At 41.3% G+C, this 21748-nt stretch overlaps 1 protein-coding gene across 11 annotated transcripts in view; it reads right to left on the bottom strand.

The window, feature by feature from the left end:
* The window catches only part of NFIA (nuclear factor I A), a 251119-nt gene that overhangs the window by 23495 nt on the left and 205876 nt on the right, over nucleotides 1–21748 (bottom strand). For 7 of the 11 annotated variants that reach the window (XM_017805370.1, XM_017805375.1, XM_017805373.1 and 4 more), the window contains 3 exons: nucleotides 16194–16372; nucleotides 13570–13735; nucleotides 5493–5584 (listed from right to left, as the gene is read on the bottom strand). In XM_017805370.1, the coding sequence (XP_017660859.1) occupies nucleotides 5493–5584; nucleotides 13570–13735; nucleotides 16194–16372 (437 nt within the window). Of the gene's footprint in view, nucleotides 1–5357; nucleotides 5585–13569; nucleotides 13736–16193; nucleotides 16373–21748 lie in introns of those variants that run through there. The other 4 variants (XM_017805371.1, XM_017805379.1, XM_017805369.1 and 1 more) reach the window with 3 other exon arrangements.

Here is a 21748-nt window from a genome sequence, read left to right as displayed (position 1 = left end):
CAGGGTGTGGAGGCAGAAAGGGCGGGCAGCCTATGGTGCTCATTAATAAGGCACAAAGACACGAGCTGCGCATGAGGCTGATAGCTTGATGTCCCCTTCTGAGGGGGCAGAGGTCACGGCACAGTGGCAGGGGCCCAGCGAGAGGCAAAGTTGGAAAATCCCCATGAAGCGAGGCACATGTTTGATTTGTCCAAAGAAAAATGTGTGCACTGGTTTCTTTCTTCCATAGGGTGGCAATGAAACCTGGGCACAAAGCAGCTCTGTGGTTTCAGCTGCAGGAATGACAGTGCTGGAAGGACTGCATCAGCTTCCCAGTCAAGGTGCTGACTTGGTCTCTGGATCCTATATACTTTTGGAGCCTGCTATCTGTGAGGTTGCTTCCCTTCCTCCCTACCTCCAGCCTGGTGAGGGGCATCACCTGCACCACACTCCTCTAAAGCCAGTGTCTGGGCAGCAGCAACTGACCATTCTCACAGAAGGACCAGCGATTCTGGAATCTGCCTCCCTCCTTGGTCTGACAGAGCTAACATCTGCTATCCTACAGGATACAGCATCCAGCTAATTTTTTTCCTCATGCCCTTCGTTTTAAAGTGCTGCCAGTGAAAAATTGCAGGTTGCAGTTCACTTTCTAAAAGGCTTGTGGGGAAGTAAAACAGGCTTTGCCTTGTGTCTTGGAAAGAAAGTAATTGTACAATTAGGTTTGTGTATGCACCTGAGGCGTACGGTGGTTTTTTAGAGATAAATAAAAGCCTAAAAGGAGAAGCTACAAAGATACCACTGTTTATTTGGGAAAGGCAGGGAGCAGGAGCAGATCTAAAGGAGTTAGCAATTTTCTTGTCCTATAAACATTTTGTTAAACTTCAGTAATTTCCCCCCTAACTTACTATTGCTCTTTTTAAGATGTGTTTCACAGGGTGCATTTTTGTACCTGGTCTTTATAAGGCTGTTGTGCTGAGCTAGCTGGTTTTCATACCTGTCATTTTGCTGCCTAGATAAGCATGTTTGACTTTTGGGGTTTTTCTTAAACTTTGTTTCAGTGTTCTAAACAAGTTACAGACCTTTTGTTTCAGTTGTTTTGTGTTATAAAGGATGAGCTCTCTCTAGAGCTCTGTTGTAGCTGGGTGGTTCTAGGGCCTCACCAGGGAAAGTGTGAAAACACCCTGGCTTATTATCCATGATCTGACTGTGCTTTGGGATTGTGGAAAGGCAGAAGCAGGAAGAGTTTCTGTTTGCCTAGAAATCAGTTTATCTTTCCATATAGAAAGGTATGGGAATAAATATTTGAGTTTGTGCTTAATTAAGTTTTAGAAACTACCCGGGATGGATCTGATATAAAATGTGTTTACATTAGAGAGGGATTTTTCCTGAAACTGCTAGTCAGGGGTACAGGATTCACTTTCTCTCCATTTAGTTTCTCACAGGTGAAGTGGTTGATCCTCTGTCTGGTGCTTGCAGTGGGAGGCAGTTTGTGTTCCCTGCATCCTCATAACCTCCCTGAATAAGGCACTTGGCTACTGGCAGGTAGGAGCGATTAGATGGAGCAGGCATGTGTTTCTCAGGAGCTGTTTTTAGCATCCTAAGTACAATTTCCAGGAAGATGTGGGGTAAGTAGGTGGCAAACAGGACTCAGCCTAGTAAACAATGTCTAGTGTGAAGTGGAGCTGCAATACACTGAATACAGCACACTGATCCCTAAAGGAATTTTGTACTCTAGAGCACAGCCAGGGCATTACAGATCAGCAGAGAGCATTTAGAATGGCAAGTGACAACATAAACTCTGGTCACAGGGAGCAGGTTGCTGGTTTAGCATTCCCATAGCCCGTGTTTCACTATTAATTTTAGGAAAAAAACTCCCAAATTCAGAACCCTTTATTAGTATTATTGCTACCAAGAAGCTCGCCCCTAATTAATGTGATGGTACTTTCCCATCCCTCTACCACTCTCCTTATTACAAGTCCTTGGCAATATGAGAGGCTTATCTATTACTTAGTCATGAGGTATCCAGACCAACTTGCTTTTGAAACTAAAGCCTGTGTACCCCAGGCATACTGTATTTCTGATTTGCATATGGAAAAGGCAATTAAAAAGCCAATGCCCCCATACTGCTTGCGAGTCAAGTAGCAAAAGTAAATGATTTATCAAGCAAAGGTTACAACACCTGTGCCTTTTCGTCAACATATACAAGGAATGCCAAGTCAAGTGTTGCTCCTAATAGCTCAAACAGAAATTTAGATTCAAATAACCTCCCAGATAGGACAATTATGTGAGTGGAGTGGCAGAGTGATGGATGGAGTAAGCTGTATATGGAAAAACAAACCATCTGAAAAGTTTGGAAGCTGCTAAAACCAGACAAAGCCAACAGCCCTTTGGGGGCATTTGTTGCTGAATCAGAACTACTGACTTAAAGCACTTTATTTCCTGGTCTCTTCTGTCATGGAGTGGTCATCCTGCTACAGCCTTTTTTGACACAGGAAGACAGCTTTTTTATAAATATCTATAAATTCTATAAAATTCCTTTAAGGGATTATATTTGATGGAACGTGACATAAATCAGAACATACTGCTAATGGGAATGTCTACTGTTAATTTTTCTTATGGGTTAATACCCATTAAGAAAGGCATGTTCTACGTTTGGTTGTTTAAGAGCAGCCCAGGACAGAATGATCCTTACTCCAACCCAGCCATGTTGTTGTACATTTGTCTGGGATTTTATTCCAAGGTTCTGTGAATGCCCATGTATGGGAACTGCGACTTCTGCTGAACATGGCTGCCACATCCCTGTGCACAGACTCGCTTTTGCAGCATTTGAGGACTAATGATGATGATGTGCAACTAGTGTCTGTAGTCCAACGTTCCAACTGAAAGAGAACATCAGAGCCACCATAGCTGACCATAATATTGTCCTATAGCTTGTAGTTGGACCCTAATTTTTAAAAAGCAGATGTTTCAGATACAATCTTCATTTTATTTTATTGTTCCAGCATTAAAGAGTTGATTAACCCTTATATTTAAGCTTGATTTCCAGAGGCTCAGTGTTCCCTGCTTCCTCTTGTCTCAGGGAGCTGCGTCCCTGGCAGTTAGTGGTCCTCAGGACCCATATCTTAGCCTGGCTCTGAATGTACTACAAAGATCCTAATGGAAAGCAGCCACCCCAGCTGCTTTTAATAACACAGTCCTATGTATTTTTATATTTTCATTTTGGATATATCCTAAGTGATCGTCCTATACGCTGATGCCCTGCAAAAAAAGCACAAAAGCCTGTCTTTGTTTAGAGGAAATCTACACAAATCCCAATTCCTTGCAGTTAGCATTTTTACCTCACTTCTCTGACTCAAAGCACAGTCAACTTCTGAGTTCTTTCATGAATAAGTAGTGAGTTTTGCTGATAAATTATATATTTAGTATCAAGTTGGTTGTGGTGGTGTAATGATGTATAGAAGCACGGAGATGCAGCTGGAGTCAGAGACTGGGAGTCAGTCTCCTTCCCCACTGCAGCATGTTAGACTTTAATTGAAAGCTGTGCTTGAGTATTGTTTTTCACTGTATAGCATTGTTATTCACTACACTGCATTACAGGGAAGCACTTAAAGTAACGCTAGAGCACTTTAAAATTATTTAAGTCATAAATAAGAAGGATAAAAGTTTACAGTCAACAAACTTATCTGAGAAACTTAGGCTGCAGGATGCAAATAAGTTTTAAATATTTTTTGAGACTTAATAGCCTTGTGTCTTACTACATAATCAATTTACCAACTAGTAGTTTTTCAAGTGTTCTGGAGAAGTTGCATTCTCCAAAGGGTTTCAGGTTTCCTGAGCAGTATACCTTAACATTCCTGTTTCCCAATTTCAGTGTATTTCTGTGTATTCCAGTTGTTATCAAAATGACCAGAGGCACATGATTTAAATGTGAGGGTGCGTGAGAACTTGTAACATACATGAACCAAATAAAGGAAGAGGCTTGAAAAGTGGGGTGCAGTCTGCGTTTTGTTAAGGCATGAAAAAAACCCCCCAGAATCTGATGGGTTAAACCCCTCTCTGCATTGCTGCTGTACTTTCTGTGACCCTATTTAATGCAGAGAAGGTTTGAGATTTGATGTAGTTTAACCTGTGCTGTGCACAGAGCTATAAACTAAAGCCCCTAACAAATGGTACACAAATAGCAGACAGCAAGAAAATGCATTGTGTTCACAGGCAGCTGGTTGCAGCCCTGTAAACTGAAAATCTTTGGGAGCGAGTGACTTGTGTTTCAGCAGTGACAGCAAAGGTGCTGAAGCCATCACAATGAAGAGTCTGTCTTCGTGCATCTACTGTGGCATGTGACAGCCATTAATCTGTACACTAATTATTCAGATGCCTATAAAAGGTTTGAAAGAACTTAGAAGCATTAAGGGTAGTACTCCCCAGTCTTCTAGTTATTTGAATTACTACTTTTTAGTCATTGCAACCAGCTCAAAACAAAATTACAAATATTTTTTGTTGTTGACCTTTAAGATAATTGTAACGTAGTCAAACAATCACTTCAAACTACAGTTGTCCTAAAGTACTGGCTCTGCTCACTTTTTTATACCTTCCTCCCCCCCCATGATAACGTGATATTAAGCACAGACTTAATTTTTTCAACATCTGGCTCAAATTAGCTGCTAACAAAACTGCCAGCAACTATTTTCTTAATCGACCCTGGGAATCTGATACAGCTTGGAAAACGCACATTTAAACCTTGTCCTTCTCCTAAAGAAACACAAATGTTTACTTGAGCTTCTGATTTGACCATAGCAGGACTATGAATTCAGCTAACCCAGCTTTATGTGCCTGCCTCAACTGGACTTTTTTCTCTTTGTGTAAGGAAACAGATGTGCTTACAATTACAAAATCTCCTGCTCGCTCAAAGCCCACCATGCAAACGGCCAATCAGGAATTTGAATATTTTTTTCCATGGAAATCATTGGAGCAGTCTCTCATTGTGTCTAGTGGGACGGGACCCTAGAGATCATCTTTTTCCAACCCCCTTGCCATGGGAAGGGACACCTTCCACTAGACCAGGTTGCTACAAGCCCTGTCCAACCTGGCCTTGGACACTTCCACGGATGGGGCAGCCACAGCTTCTCTGGGCAACCTGTGCCAGGGCCTCACCACCCTCACAGGGAAGAGTTTCTTCCTACCATCTAATCTAAACACAATTAAATGCAGTGCCTGGGGAGCAGGTTGCAGCCAAATTCTTTGAAACCCCAGTCCTAGCAGAAACAACTGCGTGCTGGAAGCCAATATCTTAGAAAGCAAGAGAGATCTTTCCAGTTACGAAAGCAGTGTTATTACTACACAAGCCCAAAAAAAACACAACAGACAAACAAACTGCAGGTGACATTTCACTGTAGTTACTGAGACCATGTGGGTGAAGTGACAGCGGCAATGCAGCTGCTCCGCGGGGACACGTTAGAGGACACTGGAGAAGAAAAAGAGGCTGCAGGCATACAGAGAAGTCGAAAGCGGCCCACCTGAGTCTGTTGAGGGATATTTACAAAGCTTGGATCCCGTGGTCCAACACTGACGAATCGGTTTGCGGGGGAGGTGCTGGGTGTCGAGTAGGCTGTGAAGGGAAGGGACACATGCGTTGAGGAAGCGGCACTAGATTGCACACGAACAACACCAAAACACACTGTCTCAGAGCCACCTAAGCAGATGTTCAACATAGAAATGTGCAAACGTTTTAGAGAGCAAGAGTTTGGTTTTAGATACTGGAAAGTTTTGGTCTCAGTGGTGAGGATATAAACACGCAGGGGACTGGGCTGCTGGGAGAGGGGGCGGCTGTGATGTGGGCTCAGGGAAAGGTGTGCTGAGCCACCTGTGCAGCTCTCCAGCTTGAAGGAGAACCACTGCAGGCCTTTCCATGATGGGCTGGCACAGGAGACTTCTGCAGGTCCTGACTGTTTTCACTCCAATGTCTGGTATCTTTATTTTTAACAGAGTTTTCTATAGCAATGAATTTACCCAAGTCCATATTAACAGAACCAGACCATTATTTCATGCTAATCCAGCATTCTCTCTTGATATAAAGTTTTGGTTTTCATACTGCTGTGGTCTGCACTCTCTAAAATGTTCACTTGATGTGTTCGACGAACTAGGAAGATCCTTTCGGTAAAAAATTAATGGGTTGCAGTTTCACTGGGGTGGTAAGTGCAATCAGTCTGAAGGCTGAAGCTGCCTTTAAAAACTGGAGTGGCTCCCATAAATGTAAAGCTATTAAATGCAATGCAAGCCAAGAACCCAGATTACTTCCAAACTCGAAGTACTTTAATGATTTTACTGTTGCATTATATTCTCCACTGCAACTGTCCACAATGCCACGTACTTCCACATCCAAAAGCTTTCAATGCATTTTCACTCTTCCTCTCACTTGAAACCCCCCCACGCAATCTTCTCCCATCTTCAGTTTTTTGCATATTTAGATCTAAATTCAAACAACCCAAATGGATGCCTTAATACAAACAGGGATCCTGTCTATTTTAAATATATTTATGGGAATGCATTCTGCTGAATAAAATCCCCAGACAATCTAACCATCCAATGAAGAGACAAAAAACACTGTTAAAAGGAAAGTTAGTTGCCAAATCCCAGTCAGGCTAAATATAATATTCAGGCCTCAACATTACTCAAAAATAAAGTGAGTTAAGAGTCCGAGAAGACGCTGAGTTGGCTGTGTAGAGGAAACCCTGTTGCCTTTCTGAAGGCAAATATTTGGTGAAGAGGGATTAAATTGGAGCAGCCTTTGGTTTAAGGCCATGTTGAACCGTATCAGTGCTCCACCTTATCCACTGTCCTGACTCTTAAAGACCATAAGCAGTTACACAGGGAACTGCCAAAACAGGTCACACATTTACTTTCTTCTCTTCTTTCCCACCTCTGATTATTTTCAGCTCATGGTCTCCCTGTATTTAATGGCCCTCAAGGGATTTCTCACCGGTGAATGCCCTCTCTGCCCTTCAGTCCATGTAAATGTTCTGCATCCCACAAAGCCCTTGGATGATAAGTTCCCAAGTCTGGGAGCACCCAGACCCATATCCTTCCCTTCCCTGCCTACCCAAGTCTCACAAATGTCTTGTGATGCCTCCTAGTTCTTACAATTACATCAGACAGCTTCCTTTTCTCAGAGAGCATTCCCTAAAATCACCCCAGGAACTGCATATCTTCATTTCCTACTGATATGAGAGGAGATAAAGCACTCCTGGCTTTTCAGAATGAATTCTTCCCACTTGTTTCTGGTGAGGTGAGCTTTTCTCTCCAAGAAGCTAACACTTCCAAAAATCATGGAAGAAACACCTCTCCTTCACATAATTTTAAAGGAATTTTTAAGTGCACTAATTCATCTTTCTGAGATGGTTTTGCAAACTGTGGTGCCGCTTAAGTGTTTGAGTATAAACAGGTACGGTGGGTGTTACTCCTACCTGCAAATCAAGGAAGAAATGAACTGAGTAGATCTGGTGAGATGTTCTCCTCACCTTTTACCATGTAATTTTTTAATAATTCAAAGAAGCCACACTTTTGCAAAGGGTATCTCTTTGTTGCTAGTGCCACGTATTAACATTCTTCTGTACTGTTTTATGCTGAGGTATTTTTTTTTAACTAACTAATGAACTAATGTTTTGCAAGACTAAAAATTCCTTCTGCAGTGGGGAAAATTAACTTAAAGCTAAAAAATCAAACATCTGTTGTTTGGTTCTTCTGGTCTACTTTTAAGGAAGCAGATTGAGTGGAGAGGCCATTTAATCCCTTGGAGCAGGTAAGTTCCACTCAGAAGGGAAGGAACTCAAGATCTTGTTTACAGTTCCCCGTTGGCAGATACTTTTGCTGTGATATTTGGTAGAAAATCAAAGGGAAACCAGCAGAATGCTGACTTAAATGGCTTCTCTGTTCAAACAAAAATTCAAAAGCTTTTGAAAACTGTGTAATATGCACAAAAGTCCCCTCAAAGCTTGCTGGGTGAGTTGCTATGTATACCTTTCTTCCACTCCAAACAATGTTTAACTTGCTTTCTGAAAATACTCGGATGTCAGCTTGGTATTTCCTTAAGGTCATATAACTGCATTGCCAGAGCCAAGGAGGGAAGAGCACCAAAACTACATATATGCAGAGGATTTACACTGGACTCTCCCAACGTGCTAAGTCCCACTTCACTGTAAAATATCCTGACTTGTTTGCAGACGGTAAGGGGCCATTTTGGCTCGGAATATTAAATTTACATGGAATACACATCAGCAGTGACTCCTATTAGGCTCAGAAAAGGGAGTAGCACCGAATGTTGCTTAGCCCACGACCAACACTGTTTCTACTCTCTTACTGTCTTCATATAAATACCCTTGTTTGACATGGAAGTGGAATTCCTGGAAGTCTGATCCCTAGACTCTGCTCTGAGATTAGGATGGGGTAAACAGCTCTCACACGTTAAAGCTGGTTTGTATTATATTATAGCATACATACAAGCTAAGCCTATGGTAGAGTCTTCAAACTCCTGTTTGGGAAAGGCCAAAGCATGGAAAGGAACAAGGAATGGGAGCCAGGTGTCTTAGGCAGATCTTCTCCAGATCTTATCAGCTTTGCACCATGGGAATTGCATAGACCTATACTAGTTTACACCAGCTGATATCTGTCCCATGGGGCATGAATAGGAACATCTTCCTGTCCAGCCTGGCGTTTCTGTTACTGGAATTCACTAAGGATTGTCTGCAACATCCTAGCCCATAGCCAAGGAAATGAATGTGATGCCACAAATTTGCTATGATGCTTCACTTCAGGAACAAGGAAAACAGGAGCTGGCAGAGAAAGAACATTTGCTCACACGGACAGCTTTGATATTTAGCCAAAATGGCAAGAAATTGTATGAAAGACAAGACAAACAAACAGTTTTGGGAATGTCATGTATTTTAAAGTTGCCTTCAGCAGGAAAATGTTAATTTAAATATACTTTCCTGAAATAATTGCTTTTAAGTATTAGAGTGTGTAGTTTATCAGACAGTTCTGGATTAAAAGGATTAACTTTTGCTTGGTAAGGATGATTTGGGTGAGTGATGACCTAATGTACCACCAGGTCTCTCTTTTACAGACCAAGTTGACAGGTACATGTATTTGATATGAAGAGTTGTCCTGTTTCTCAAGGGACCGGGAATTAGTTTAGCTGTTGTGGAGCTGTAGTGAGAGGATTAAATGAAGCAATGTGGTGCAACACAGCAATTCCTACTGCAGTGCATTCTGCAGATGAGTATCTTAGAGGGAACTGCAAATTTTACGAAATAAAATGATGCAGTCATCACCCTCTTTCTTATGGATGGGGAAAGGAGCAAAAAGAAAGCTCAAACGGCTTGCCCAGAGGGTGCTCAGTCAATGCACAGCAGAGAAAGGGAGAGAAATCCAATCTCATTACAGAATCATGGAATTGTTTAGGTTGGAAAAGACCTTTAAGATCATTATATCCAACCACTAACCCAGCACTGCCAAGTACACCACTAACCCATGTCCCCAGGTGCCACATCCACACAGCTTTTAAATCCCTCCAGGGTTGAGGACTCCACCACTGTCCCTGTTCCAGTGCCTGACTACTCTTCCTGTGAAGAAATTTTTCCTCATATCCAACCTACACCTCCCCTGTGCAACTTGAGGCCGGTTCCTCTTGTCCTGTCCCTTGTTCCCTGGGAGTAAAGCCTGACCCCCACGTGGCTCCACCCTCCTGTCAGGGAGTTGGAGAGAGTGAAAAGGTGCCCCCTGAGCCTCCTTTTCTCCGGTCTGAGCCCTCCCAGCTCCCTCAGCTGCTCCCCACAGGACTAACTATCCAGGCCCTTTGACAGCTCCATTCCCTTCTCTGGACACGCTCCAGCCCCTCTGTCTTTCAACTGGATTTGAAGTGCGGCCTCAGCACAGGGGGCTGGGCACTGTCCTCATCCTGTGGCCACACTGTTGCTAGTACAGGCCAGGTACCATTGGCCTTCTTGGCCACCTGGGCACACCTGGGCTCATGTTCAGCCACTGTCGACCAGCACCCCCAAGTCCTTTTCCCAGCAGCTTTCCAGCCACTCTGTCCCCAGCCTGGAGTGCTCCATGGGGTTGTTGTGACCCAAAGGCAGAACCTGGCACTTGGCTTTATGAATACAGTACTACAATCACAAGATCATTCTCCTCATCCTGACACAAATACTGTTTAACACAAAAACTACTTTGTGCAAAGGGACATTAACCAATAATTACTTTGTTAAAGTTGTAAAGAGTTGTGAATCTTAGAAAATAACATTTAGTTTAAAAAAGCTTTTTAAAAATCAGGGTGTACAGGATGGCAGTATCTTAGCCTCTGCACTGGAATGAGGGCCACAAATTCTAACATTCTGATTCAGTTATGATAGTACTAAAGTTCAACTGGCATCTAATGGAGGTGGTGTTTGCTTTGGGCAGTGAGATATAAAACCCCCAAACCGTCAAGTTCAAGAAAATACTGTGTTGTGCTTGTTAAGGGTTACAAACCAAAGAAAATCAAGAAGAGATCTGAGATAAGATAATATTGGGACTGCTTCTGATATCAAAGATGTCTTCTATTGAAAGAGCTTTTTATGGAGGAAAAATAAACCACCCTAAACCTCATGAATCCCATCTCCATTGTGTCATGTCATTGAGGAAAATGCTGGCTTTCCAAAAGGATAGGATTCGCATTTGAAATTTTCAACTCCCCAAGCATGTCTGGCCACCCAGTAGCGTCAAATCCCTGGTGTGGATCTCCAGGGGCTCTTCCTTCCTTGGACAGCACTAATGTTCATGTTTTGGTTAATGTCACAGCTGGAGAGTTTCACTATTGCTCTGAGAATCATTAACCACCTTGTTGTGATTTTTAGCTCTCGTTCCCAGGAGGCCATGCTGTATTGAACAGCTGCTCCTGGCTCCTGCACCCCTCAGGAGGGCCATATTCCAATTTTTGGTTGGGCCGTGACTGCATTTTGTTTCTGCTGAGGGCTTTCTGCTAGACCAAAAAAGGGAAGGAGAATGGAGCAAATGCCAACCCCTTTCACTCCATTTCCTTGGATGGGGGGGGCTTCATTCTCCTCCATACAACTAAGGAGAGAGTCTGGCCAAAATTTAACATCACTCCTGCCTTTGTTTCATAAGTGACTTTCCAATATCCTCAGGCTCTGCAGGGCAGTCAGCCATAGCCCGGAGACACTCCCAGAACTGGTGCGCTCCAGCAGCTCGTAACCATGGAAAACACCTTTTTGTGCAGCTTTTATGGAACTCTGGTGAATCTGCACTTGCTATTTGAAGGCTAATATTTAGTTAAGGAAAAAATAAACACTGGAGGAAATGGAGGGTTGGTTCTGATTGACACACTGAAAGGAGTCCAGTGGGTCCTTCTGGCAAACCCTCACTGAGGAGGCTTGCAACTTCAGTTTGCTTTACTCTTCACGTGGCCAATACTTCCACTGGCTTTGGTGTATACGTAATATTTTTTCTTAGAAAATGTTTCCTATAATCTACTTTTCTGTAAAATTTGTCCCTAAATTAAATTATATGCTTCTTTACAACTCAAGTCACTGTTATTCAAGCCCCTTACCAAAAGGAAGATGCGTGCCTGAATATGCACAGAACTATATGTTTAGACATCAGCGTAGCTAATTAACAAACAGTAATTATTTTCCTAATCTTTTGTTTAAATACCATTAACTGGCTGCTCTTGAGAAAACCTCGATTCCCAATTAACGTGGCAGCTGTCTGCTGAACGCTGAGCCCAGTGGCCAGCCCCAGCCGACACCGACGGGTGTTCTGCTCACTTCAGCAGAGAAATGCCCGTTTTTCTGCCAGCTGAGAATCAGGCCAGACACACATTGAGCTTGTTTACACAATGACATTATCATAAACATTAAGTATTAAGATTACTGCTAAAATGATGTTGGGAATTTTTTTCTTTTCAACACCAGACACTGCCAGTAAACTGAGTCACAACTGTAATGACAAGTACACACTGACCTAGTTTTGTTTTTCCCGGTTCTGAAGACAAGGAAATAATAAGGCATTGCTGACTTTATTCAGTGATAACTATGACTAAACGTTAACCTTTTCGATTCCACTGCTGAATCTTATTGATAGGACTCGAAAGACAGTATCTCCCATCAGAGAGCATCAAAACTTCCTGATAGCACAAGTGTTGATCTAAGGTCAGAAAGAGGAGCAGAGGGGAGAGAAAAAAATCTGCTGATCATTTCAGGAAGACCTGATTCTAGAAGATCGTGCTCACAGTCTTACCAGACTGTCTCATACTAAAACCCATTTTAATTTCCAAGCAAGCCAGAGCATCTTGCTGAGTTTGCAGTTGTGCACTATCGTGTAGCAGAAGGCAATGCAAACCCCTGAGAACTCCCAGATCTTAAAAATGCCCCCTGGAACCTGTGCAAATCTCCTGAACAGTATATAAAGCTTTAAAAATGTAGGCTTCACTTGTTCACTTGAATAGTGAGTACCTCTTTGCACATCAAGCAGTGGTTGCATATAGCATTTAAATAATAAGCTTGAAAAGCACACAAAGGGATTTGCTCTTTCGATTAGATTGATTTTTGTTTGTGGATGTTATTTGGACTCCCTTCACTGTGGAACAAGTCCCCTACAGTTGCCATTAAAGCACTGAAAGCTTCCCTTTTGTTTTTAAATGTCAGTTTGAGCATAGCTTCATTAAATCATTTCACAATTAACTCCCTGAACATCCAGACTTTTTTTAAAGCATCAGACACAGCTGAACTGCATTTGTTTCCCAGAAGAGTGAGTCCAAAGTGGTATCCCCATGTGTGTATCCAGGAATTCATATATTTGACTTGTGGCTTCACAAAATGCATATGGGAGCAGTGTGGGTGGTGGAGAGAGGATTAAAGCTTTCTCCCTAGCCCTGAAACATACCAAAACTTCTTGCCCAAAATGCAAGGCATAAGGGAAAGATGTCTGGGTTGATCTAGGAAGACTTATTCCCAAAAGAACTATAATTGAAGTCAACTGGAAAGAGTTGTTAGTTTAGCCCAGATATGTCTAAGCAGCGATGTTTTTGATAAGACTGTCTGACTTCCATGGAGGATCTATCCTCTAAAGCCTGGCTTGAGACACCAATTTATCACAGAATGGTAAAATGGTTTGGCTTGGAAGGGTGTTGGAAGATCCAGTTCCAACACCCTGCCATGGGCAGGAACACCTTCACTAGACCAAGTTGCTTAGAGCCCCATCCAGTCTGGCTTTGAACCATTCCTTGCGTGGGATATGAACTTGCCTCCTTATGACAACAAACAAGATTCCAAAGGTCCGAGGTGTGTGTCACAGATTACCTACTGGCCTTGATTTCTCTCACATGTGGTTACGTGAAATGCCCACAGAGTCAGAAATAAAACTGCAACCTTAAGCTAACGCTTTTCTTGTTAACACAGAAGCAGCTCAGAATTTTGTCCATCATACAGAGGGCAGAGAGCTCTCCTGCTCCCCAAGAGCTAGTCCAGTCCTCATCTCTGAGCAGCGACCGATAGTTGTGCGCGGCCGTTAGCCCTTGGTTCCCGCTGCGTCTATACTTACTTGGAGAAGTGGGAGAGGTGGCCCCTCCTTCTGTTGATGTAGTTGGAGGTTTTGTGTCTGGCACTGGCAGAGGCACAGGCCTAGCCATTGGTGGCGGAGGTGGTGGTGGCAACATTGGGGTAGGAAGGAATGGATTGTGCACCTTGCCTTGGCTGCTACCATTGGGCTGCCGAAAAACAAGCAAACACAGAAATTATACTAAAAATCAGCTATTATCAGGAACCTCTAGTAATAACAATCTAATTGAAAGCTATGTGCAACACATTTACTATTACTTGAGAGGTGGCAAAGAAAGTCCCATTAGCAGCTGGTCTGAAATGCCCTGGATTAAATTTTGCTCCTCTTTACATTTCCTGCAGCACTAACCCATGCTCAGTGAGAGGTGAAGCAGGATTTTTGACCCCAGCTCCCCAGTTTTGTGCCTCTGTTATCCCCTTGGGATATCAGTGCCTAGGATTTGAGTGTAAATTTCTTGAAGATACTGCTCATTAAGAGAAAAAACAAGCATTTTTGGTGGTCTTAAAAGTCATGCTGATATCTTATTACAGGAAAATGAATGAGTATATTTTAAAATAATTGCTCTCCCACATCTCTTTTGAGTTAGCAATAGTGTACCTCATGTTTTAGTTGCCATTAGGATTATATGGAAAAATGACCGGACTTAGAACTGCTTCATTTTACACATTGGGAAAAAAACACCCTCCCCTTTAGTCTGGGATGTGGTCAGTCACAGGCTGAAGGGGCTGAGCTATACAAGTGTGGTCTTTCAATTAATCACCAGAAAAATGTGTTCATAAGTAAAAGTGTTTTCAAGTATCACAAAAACAAGAAGCAGGCTTAGAAAAACATGCCAACCCTTCCCCCAGCTTTATTAAGTTTACATTTTAAATGTAACTCAGCCTGGACACTTGAAAACCATACAGATAGATGCCAAATACCATTACAAAGAGAAAGTAGGACAGGCTGTGAATCAGGTGTTCCATTTTAGTGACAAAAATGATGAGATCATTTTCGACAGCACTGTGCAAATTGATCTTACTGCAGTTCTTCTGGCACTGAGCATTGGCTTTTCCATTGATGATAAAAGCTCAGCTTTAAACACAGATCCATATTCTAAGTACTGCTAAAGAAAATAATATTTTAATTCCTGTTATGGTTTCCATTAGCCTGAATTACTGGGGACAAAATACTCATCCTGGCAAAGCACTTGGGACCTTATTTTCATTTCACCTGTTTTGGCACTGACAAAAAGCCTTAAAGTTGTGGAGGTGCAAATCACACTTGTGGTAGAGCAAAAATGGTTGAGGGCATAAATAAGACTCAAATTCATCTGCATTTAACTTAACAGCACTCCCACAGACTTCAAAGACTGCAGTTACTAGTGTTTGCAGCAAGAAGCAGTCCTTCAGGGATATTTATTTTTCCAACATCCAGCACCTTTAATAAACTAATATATTAGTGACATCTCTCAAACACTATCTTGTCTCCCAATTAGGTCCCTTTCCTGCCAAGAAGACCCCTGCTGCATGTTCATTGTGAGTGTGCTAACAGTTCATAATGCTGAATGGTTTGGGATAAATTAAGCAAATGAATACTCAAGGAAAAAGAAAAGCACTGTATTGATTTGTTGTCTAGACATAAATGTATCTGCTAACATATTGCAGACATTATTCAAAGCCAGGACTAGATGGAATAAGTAGAGTCAGTTTTTCTGCTGGGGAAAGGAAAACACTGAGAACAATACAGCTTATTAAATAAATGTAATAAATTAGATGCTAATAATTAAACTAATTCTCATTAACACTTTCAGTTGTACGTATGTCAGGAGAGAAACAGTAATTTTGCCAGTTATTACTTCATTGGCTGGAAAAAGTTACATGCATTACATTTCACGAAATATTCAGAGCATTATTTTGGATTTGATTTACATAAAAATTATAAATTCTGTATTCAATTGGAATGCTATTTCAATAATAGCAAGATTATTCACTTTATTTGATTAAAAAAATGAAAATGGTTATTTGAAGCTTTGGAACTCTGCTTAATTTTTCATAGAGATAAGGGGAAAAGATAACTGCTTACAGAAATAACAAACCATAATAAACTGTACTTTTAACATCTTGAGTTCAAGTACTGGTCAACTTGATCTAAAGTGCTATAAGGCAGTATTTTTTTTTTTAATGAACTTAGCTGATCTGAAACATCTGTTTCTCACCCTCCCTTTTCCTGCTCCATCCCCCCCACTCTCCCCTGAACTTCAAAAATAATTAATAAAAATTATTCTGCCTTCATATTTGGTTAACCCTGGTTGCACAAGGGTTACAACATGTGCAGCGAAGTCATTTGTGGGGGGACCCAGAAGGTCACTGTAGCACCAGCTTCTCTGACAGTTTAAGCTAATTTTACCACAATGTGGTCGAGTGGTTTTTTGGGGAGGTTTCATGTTGTTTTTTAAAATACTTTTGCAGTAGCAGCATATTTTTAATTTTTTTTTTTCCTTCCAGCAACTATTCCAGGTGTGCTTCTGCACGCAACATACCGTTAAAATAACCCCATAAATAATCCCATGGTTAATTTTTTACATAGGACAAACACTTCTGAAGAAAGAAAAACGGCTTCCTTACATTTAGGAACCCCACCTGTCCAGCCTGCTGACCAGCGTCGGGGCAGACAAGTTGGACAAACTCTTTCAGAGTCTCCTGAGGATGATAGCGGATTGCTGGGTGTGAGAAGTATGGCCCAGGCTGTTGAATAATGGGTGATGTTGGAAAATGAAGAGTCGATGGTGTTGCATGTGGACTTGCTATAGGAAAGAAAACAAAGACGTTATATAGAGTTTTGCCTTCGGAAAATAAAACAGTTTAAATCTACTATTGTTTTATTTTTAGTCTTTCTTTCTTTTATTTTTTTTTAATGTACAGTATTTTTTATACATCGGATCTTCACAATTAATATATTAGACCACATTGTGTCCTACACTCACTCCATCTACATCTTGGAAGCAAATGGAGCCAGACATTTTGAAGGATTTTCTGTATTTTTAGTGGACACGTATAAAGGATCCAGCAGTCCTTTGTGAGACTGAAAACTATTCATCACCTTAAGAGCAGCCCTCATCAATCAGGCAATAAAAAAATGGGAGATTAGGGTTGATTTAATTGACATTTCATGTAACTTGGATTTGCACATATGAATCCATTTTATATTGTATATAAATGGTCGATAATTTAAAGATGGTCTAACGTTTCTTGTTGTTGGGGTTTTTTTCCCACCTCAGTTTAGAAACATTTATTTTAAGTAACGTGTTTTCATCTAATGAACATGTACAAAGTGGCGAGATCGTTTGGAAAACTACATTTACATTTCCCCTGAATAATGTTAGCCTCAAATCTTCAGCAAGACCCCAGCTTGCATTCAGGGATGAAGTTTAATTTGGTGAATTTATGGGCCAACAAGCCAGCTGGAAAATGTACTCCAGAGAAGGTGCAGAGGTGTGATGTACACAAGCCCATTGGCAATGACCGATTTTACCCTCAGCTGATTTCAGCAGAACTACAAGTGCAGCTGAAGAACCTTCTGCTCTCCTGCATTATGTGACACCTTTGCCCAGTTCCTTGGCCTTCAAAATATATGGAGTTGGACCCTTGTTAGTCAGCAGTGTTTTCCACTGTTGTTGTCACCATGAGGTAGCAAGTGCTGCCACTTAGAGTGCCATGAATTGTCCCTTTCCCCTCTAAAATGAGAATTCACTCCTCTTTTAGAATGACCAATTAATCTGGTGTGCACAAGGTCATCTGTAAATCACAGTTTATTTCTCACCAAACAGTCGTTGTTATGTTCCTGTTGCTCCCTTGGCATGTTATCCTAGGAATCTTTGAGGGGTGTCCATGTGCATAGACTGCACTTGTACACCACACATAACCAATTAGATAAAGGCTATGCAGGGGAGGGAATATCCCACGGAAACTCATGTGTTGGCTTTGAAGTACGTTAAATATACAAGAGGGGAAAAAAAAGCCTTTGGCACTTCCAGAAAAATTGGAGAGATGCAGGAAAGTTGACTAAAATCAAACAGAAATGAGCAAACATTCATTTCATGATGAATGTTATGAAAAACCTTCAGTTAAATAAAAGCTAAAATCTGCTTCTTACTCTTGTTCATTGCCAGTTTAATAATATGACACTTTATTAATAATTTTTTTCTTAAGCATTATTAAACCATTAGCAAACTCGAGAGCCTGAAGATGTGGATAAAACATGTACTCTGAGACAGCAGCAAGGAAACTACTGCATTATCCTGTAAACATTCATTAAGGGTTGGCTGGGCAGCACTTCTATGCTCTTCCTTCTTCATGATGGGATAGGAATGATTGCTTTGATGCCACCCCCAAAAAGAGCTGCACTCATGCCAGGGGTGCTGGTATGGGATGGATGTGAAGGTCTCGCTCTTGCCATGAAAAGCACTCCTGTATCCATGTTAACCCCACAAATCTGCTCCCCTTAGTACTGCTCACAACAGAGAGAGAAACACACACTAAATGTGTGCTAATAAATGGGAAAACGCCACGGAAAGCAAGCATAGAGATGAGGAGCCAAAAGACACGCAACCTTCAGCTGTCTCTGGTGGAAGCAGATGGATATCCAGAGAAACTCCTCGGAAAGCATGGGCTATACCTATCTTATAACACCTAGATATCGTGACATGTGGGCTGAGCTGAAAAACAGTGTCTTCCCACAGCTGTGCCAGGTCTGCAACGCTGCACTTGGGAAAAGGAAACAAGAAGCAGCATATCCCGCACTCCTCGTTATGGAAATGTTGACAGCTATTCCATGGCCAAGGCAAACACCTGTCTACCCAGCCTGTTCAACCTGTCTGCACATCTGGGCTTATCTCCTGTGTTTTTTACAAACCTTGTTAATTATTTCTTATTCACTTTTAAGACAAATAGTTTTGTTTGAGTTTGCATCTTAAATCACAGTATATTTGAAAACTCTTCAGATAAAGAACCCAAATCTTCAAAGGAAGAAATAAAGGCTGTTTTCCTGTCCCCAAACTCCTGGGAGAGGCTGTAACTTTGAAGTGTGCTATTAAAGGTAGAGATAATGGGGAATTCCCCTTAGGAACTCTGGGTGTCTACCATGGAGCCAATTATTAGAGTCAACAGAGAACTAAGCAGAACTAACGGTGTCTAAGGAGTTGTTCATCTTATCCCAGAACAGACCCCTACCTTTGACTGGACTTCACTGACCACACTGACTGGCTCACTGGTGGATGTGCAAGGAGCCCATTGGTACTCCTCTGAGGTAGATACCTCCAGTCTATGTACACACCTTCATTTAGGTGAATCCTACCTAAAGTGGCAGCCTCTGATCTCACCTACACCAACCCCTGAGGTGGAACCACTTTAATGACACTCACGTCAGAGCCACTTCAGAGGTATGAAGATACCATAACCTATTCAAGGAAACAACAGTCATTTTAGAGCTCCTCAAGACATTTTACCAGGAATATTGCTTCAACTGAAGCTGTCAGCAAGTGTTTTGATGACTACAACAAAATTTTTATTATCATACAATATTTCTATCTTTTTTTAATATTAAATATATTCTTCCTCTCTTCCTATCTCCTTTTGTAGTTTCCCCTTTCCTTGTGTGTCAAATGGAATATGAAGGATGAAGATAAAAGTGAGAAATAAAAATTTATGTGGCAAACATCTAATTCCGTAAAAAAATAGATTGGGATTTTAAAAATATTTTTTAAAAATTTCCTTTTAGTATCAACTCTTTTAAGACTATTTGAAATTGTTATGCAACTGCACTGTCGTTCGTACATATCTGGGAACAAACTCATTCCTATTCTTTCTCTGGATGAAAAGGGGATAGGCCTGAGACCACACTGTATTTAGCTTTTCCAAGGTGTGGGTCTTCATTTAATAATTTGATTTGCTCTAAGAAAGATAAAAGAAATATTCACTGGCATGTAAGTAGTGAGTCTTTCTCTGTTGCCTTGACTTCCTCAGCATGTGAGGGCAGAAAACAAAGTGGAAATCACGTGTCACTGATCTTCCCAAAGAGAGAGAGAAGAAAAATGAGTGCAGAAATAAGCAGTAATAATTCAGCAAAGCAAAGTGCTGCAAAAAGGAGAAAGTGGTTCCTCTTCAGAGTCTTGGCCAACTCCTCAGCACAGCTGAGGGCTTTCTGCTGACCACAGGAAGGACTGGGGGAAGGAAACCAGACCAAATAGCCATCAGTCCCCAGTCTGTGCCATACAGTGACATGGAGGGGTCATTTTCTTCTTGGCATAAGAAGTAATGAGTGGAATACAGATCTCCAAAAGGTTTGTTTTTGCAGCTTCTGACTGGGAAATACCAAATTTCTCAAGAGGCAAAAGGAGGGGCTGTTTGGTGAGAGGAAAAATCCACTACTATTAAACTGATCAACATTACAAATGTGCCTGCCTGATACTAGAGAGAGGGAATTAAATGCTTAAGTCTAAAAACTGCTGGCCCAGATACAGACCATTACTCCGATGGTTGTGTTGTGGTCAGCAACTCTGGTGAGTGCAAAACTGGCTGCTCAAACTAGTTCTGAGCACAGAACACAACCATGTTTCCAAATATAGGAATCCCCACAAATATTTTGAATCAGTTAAAGCATGAGAGGTAATACAGAACAGGTTGCTATTTTCCTTATTTGCCTCTAAAATGCCATGATTTTCAGAAACTCTTAACAAAAATTATAGTCATTAATTCCAAAAACCACACCTATGCTGATGCAAATGGTCCCGTGTATGAGAAGAGGCTCCTACTACTTCTTATGGAATATTACAAGTCTTAATCAGTGATTGTAAATTCTTTGAGATCTTCAAATGGAAGATAAAATAGGTCTTTGTCTATTATTTATTTACTTATTGACTTATTATTTATGTATCCCTAAGCAGCTCCATCCTGCCAAACCATATTTCTCCTGGCGTCTTTCAGCCTGTGACATTTATATTTTATTATTGACCTCAGTAAATGACATAAAATATAAGTTCTACAACCTATGAAAAGATGTGTATTCCAGATCAGAACTTCATTTTACCTGCTGTAGGTACAGAGGAGTTGGACTATCTGGTGTTATTAAATCTGTTATTTTGTGTGGAGGTTGAAGGCAGGAGTTATCCTTCCATCTCAAGGCAAGCATAAATATTTCAAGGCACACATGATTCTAATTCCATTGAAGCTCGTCTGAAACATCCCAGACTTTTTATTGAAAATGAGATGATAATGTATGGTGGCCTGCAACAGATATACCAGTATTTTAAAACTACGGCTATTGGGCCAAGTAATTATGCAGTACAGCTGTTGTGTGCTATACTGGATTCTTCAGTGTTTTATGAGCTTGTGGTGCTGTGCAGCACAGAAGTCAGAGGGTTTTTCAGAACGCTGAATTCAAATGTCTGATTATGCAGGTCTGTCATGTCTTTTCCCTTCTTGATTTGTAGTAGCCAATAACAAAATAAGTAATGGATAAAATAAGCTTCACTTATTGATTAGGTGAGCACTGCATATGGCTGAGGCTATGAAGAAGTGCCAAAATTGTGAATTTTGTTCAACTGAGTGATCAGATAATAAAAAATAAGTTAATTTGAAACAGGTTATAGTTTTCTTCAGATATTTAGTACTCTGGAACAAAGGAGCAGTCCTGATAAAGAGGAATGGGATCTTTGTTCCCAGGGAGTGCTCACTGATGTGGTAAAAGGATGTTGGGATCGCACCTGCAGTGCTCAGATTTCTCCACCAGCACAGCCCAACATATGGGGGGACATATTGGTCCATCCACCTTCCATCTCCTCTTCCAAAAAGCCTTGCCAACCCCTTCAAGTCCAGATGACTGGATAAAATTGCTTTCTTCATAAAGTCGTTTGAAGTCTTTGCAAGGGTCACTTAGTGTTGCTCAGGAAAAGGCTACCATCACCCTGCACCCCTTGCCTGCTCTAAGGAGGGCTGGGAATCAAAATCACTGTTCCTTCACAGGCCCATGGTCCATCAGACCAGGAGAACAGTGCATCAGCTTCACTAGGGCACAATGCTCAGATATCTCCTCTATAAAGTGATAATTAAGTTTACTAATACTTCATTAAACATTGATCAGCCTTCCTAGAAATAGTAACATTAGAATCATAATGAAACAGGAT

Source organism: Lepidothrix coronata, unplaced genomic scaffold (genome assembly GCF_001604755.1).
Source record: "Lepidothrix coronata isolate B3197 unplaced genomic scaffold, Lepidothrix_coronata-1.0 Scaffold12, whole genome shotgun sequence".
NCBI lineage: Eukaryota > Metazoa > Chordata > Aves > Passeriformes > Pipridae > Lepidothrix > Lepidothrix coronata.
This window is presented reverse-complemented; position numbering and strand designations above follow the sequence as displayed.